The sequence below is a fragment of the Austrofundulus limnaeus genome, unplaced genomic scaffold (genome assembly GCF_001266775.1).
Source record: "Austrofundulus limnaeus strain Quisiro unplaced genomic scaffold, Austrofundulus_limnaeus-1.0 Scaffold511, whole genome shotgun sequence".
In the NCBI taxonomy this organism is placed as follows: domain Eukaryota; kingdom Metazoa; phylum Chordata; class Actinopteri; order Cyprinodontiformes; family Rivulidae; genus Austrofundulus; species Austrofundulus limnaeus.
In genome coordinates, this window is record NW_013952913.1 from 264,890 (window position 1) to 266,491 (window position 1,602).

At 40.8% G+C, this 1,602-nt stretch overlaps 1 protein-coding gene across 1 annotated transcript in view; it reads right to left on the reverse strand.

The window, feature by feature from the left end:
- The window catches only part of ift172 (intraflagellar transport 172), a gene marked incomplete in the record, with an annotated part of 65,169 nt that overhangs the window by 11,254 nt on the left and 52,313 nt on the right, over positions 1–1,602 (reverse strand). Inside the window, 2 exon segments of the mRNA XM_014025942.1 lie at positions 385–480; positions 568–687. Of these exon segments, the coding sequence (XP_013881396.1) occupies positions 385–480; positions 568–687 (216 nt within the window).

The window sequence follows — 1,602 nt, forward strand, 5'->3', positions numbered from 1 at the left end:
GTTGTAATGTGACAAAATATGGAAAAGTTCAAGGGGTATGAATACTTTTGCAAACCACTGTATAAACAGTGCTTTATCATTAAATAAGTCCTTTACTTTGTATAATACTGCAATGGATTTGGTTATTTTTGGTCTTAAATGATTTATGTGAGATTTCCACGTCAGCTTTTCATCAACAACACCCACAAACTCCACCTCACTGACTCTACAGATCTCAATTTCTCTCAGATTCTCAACATTTTTATATTAAATGAAATAATAATAAAAAAAAGAATAACTTTTTTTTGACAGGGGGTCGGATCTCCATACGGCCGGTGGGCCACCAGCTGAATATCCTAGAACTAAAGCTTCAATATTTTCCTGTTGTTTCACTGTTGGACTCACCCTGCAAGCCAGACCAGCTTCGTAGAAAGCCTTGTCTGCAGGAATGAGCTCGGTGTGACGCAGCAGAGACACCGACAGCTTGGCTGCGACGCTCGCCTGAAAACACGCAAGAAGAAACCTTGTGTCGTATTTACGTAGGGCGGCGGAAAATTCCAGCTTCGGTCTGAGTTTTTGTTAATCTACCAGCTGTTCGGCGCCTTTTGCAGCAGATCTCGTGGCGAAGTAGTGAGCGATCAGCAGCATCTGTTCGAAGTCTTCACGGGCCGGAGAGTTGGCCTCGGCTGACCTGGACAAGTTCTCACACTGAAACAGAAAAACAGAAGAGGCTCAGAGTCAAACACTACTGTACTGTACGGAGCCCGCGAGGGGACATGGGGGAGTTTTTTCTTTTGCGTTACCTCACAATACTTTTGCGTTCCCACACAAAAGAATGATTTGTAAATGAACTGAATTAAATCAGACTTTTATTTTGAAATATCCAGTTACCAAAACAGGATGTGTCGCCACAAGTTTGTGAAATTGACACTGATGTTGCATGGCTGAACTGTGTTAAAATATCGGCATATGACATACTTCCATGTGTGTTTGTGTGATATTTTCATTCTGAAGCTGAATTAAAGCAGTAGGCTAACTCGCTAATGGTGAACATGTGAGTTTGTTAATAAACCGGCAGGCACAACAGTGTTTAACGTCTTTTGCGAGGTAACGTAAAAAGAAAAAAAAAACCATATCGCCTCGTGTCCTCAAAGTATTGCGTTACCTCGTAATATCTTTTGCGTTCCCTCGCAAAAGTCCTTTATCACTGTTGTACCTAACGGTTTATTAACAAACTCACATGCTCACCATTAGAGAGTTAGCCTACTGCTTTAATTCAGCTTCAGAATGAATTTATCACACAGCCACGCATGGAAGTGTGTCATATGTCAATATTTAAATACAGTACTGCCACACAACATCAATGTCAATTTCAAGAACTTGTGGCGACACATCCTGTTTTGGTAACCGGATATTTCAAAATAAAAGTCTGATTTAATACAGTTCATATACAAATGAAACTTTTGCGTGGGAACGCAAAACAATATTGCGAGGTAACGCAAAAGTATTGCGAGGTAACGCAAAACAATATTGCGAGGTAACGCAAAAGTATTGCGAGGTAACGCAAAAGTATTGTGAGGTAACGCAAGAGTATTGCGAGGTAACGCAAAAGTATTGCGAGGT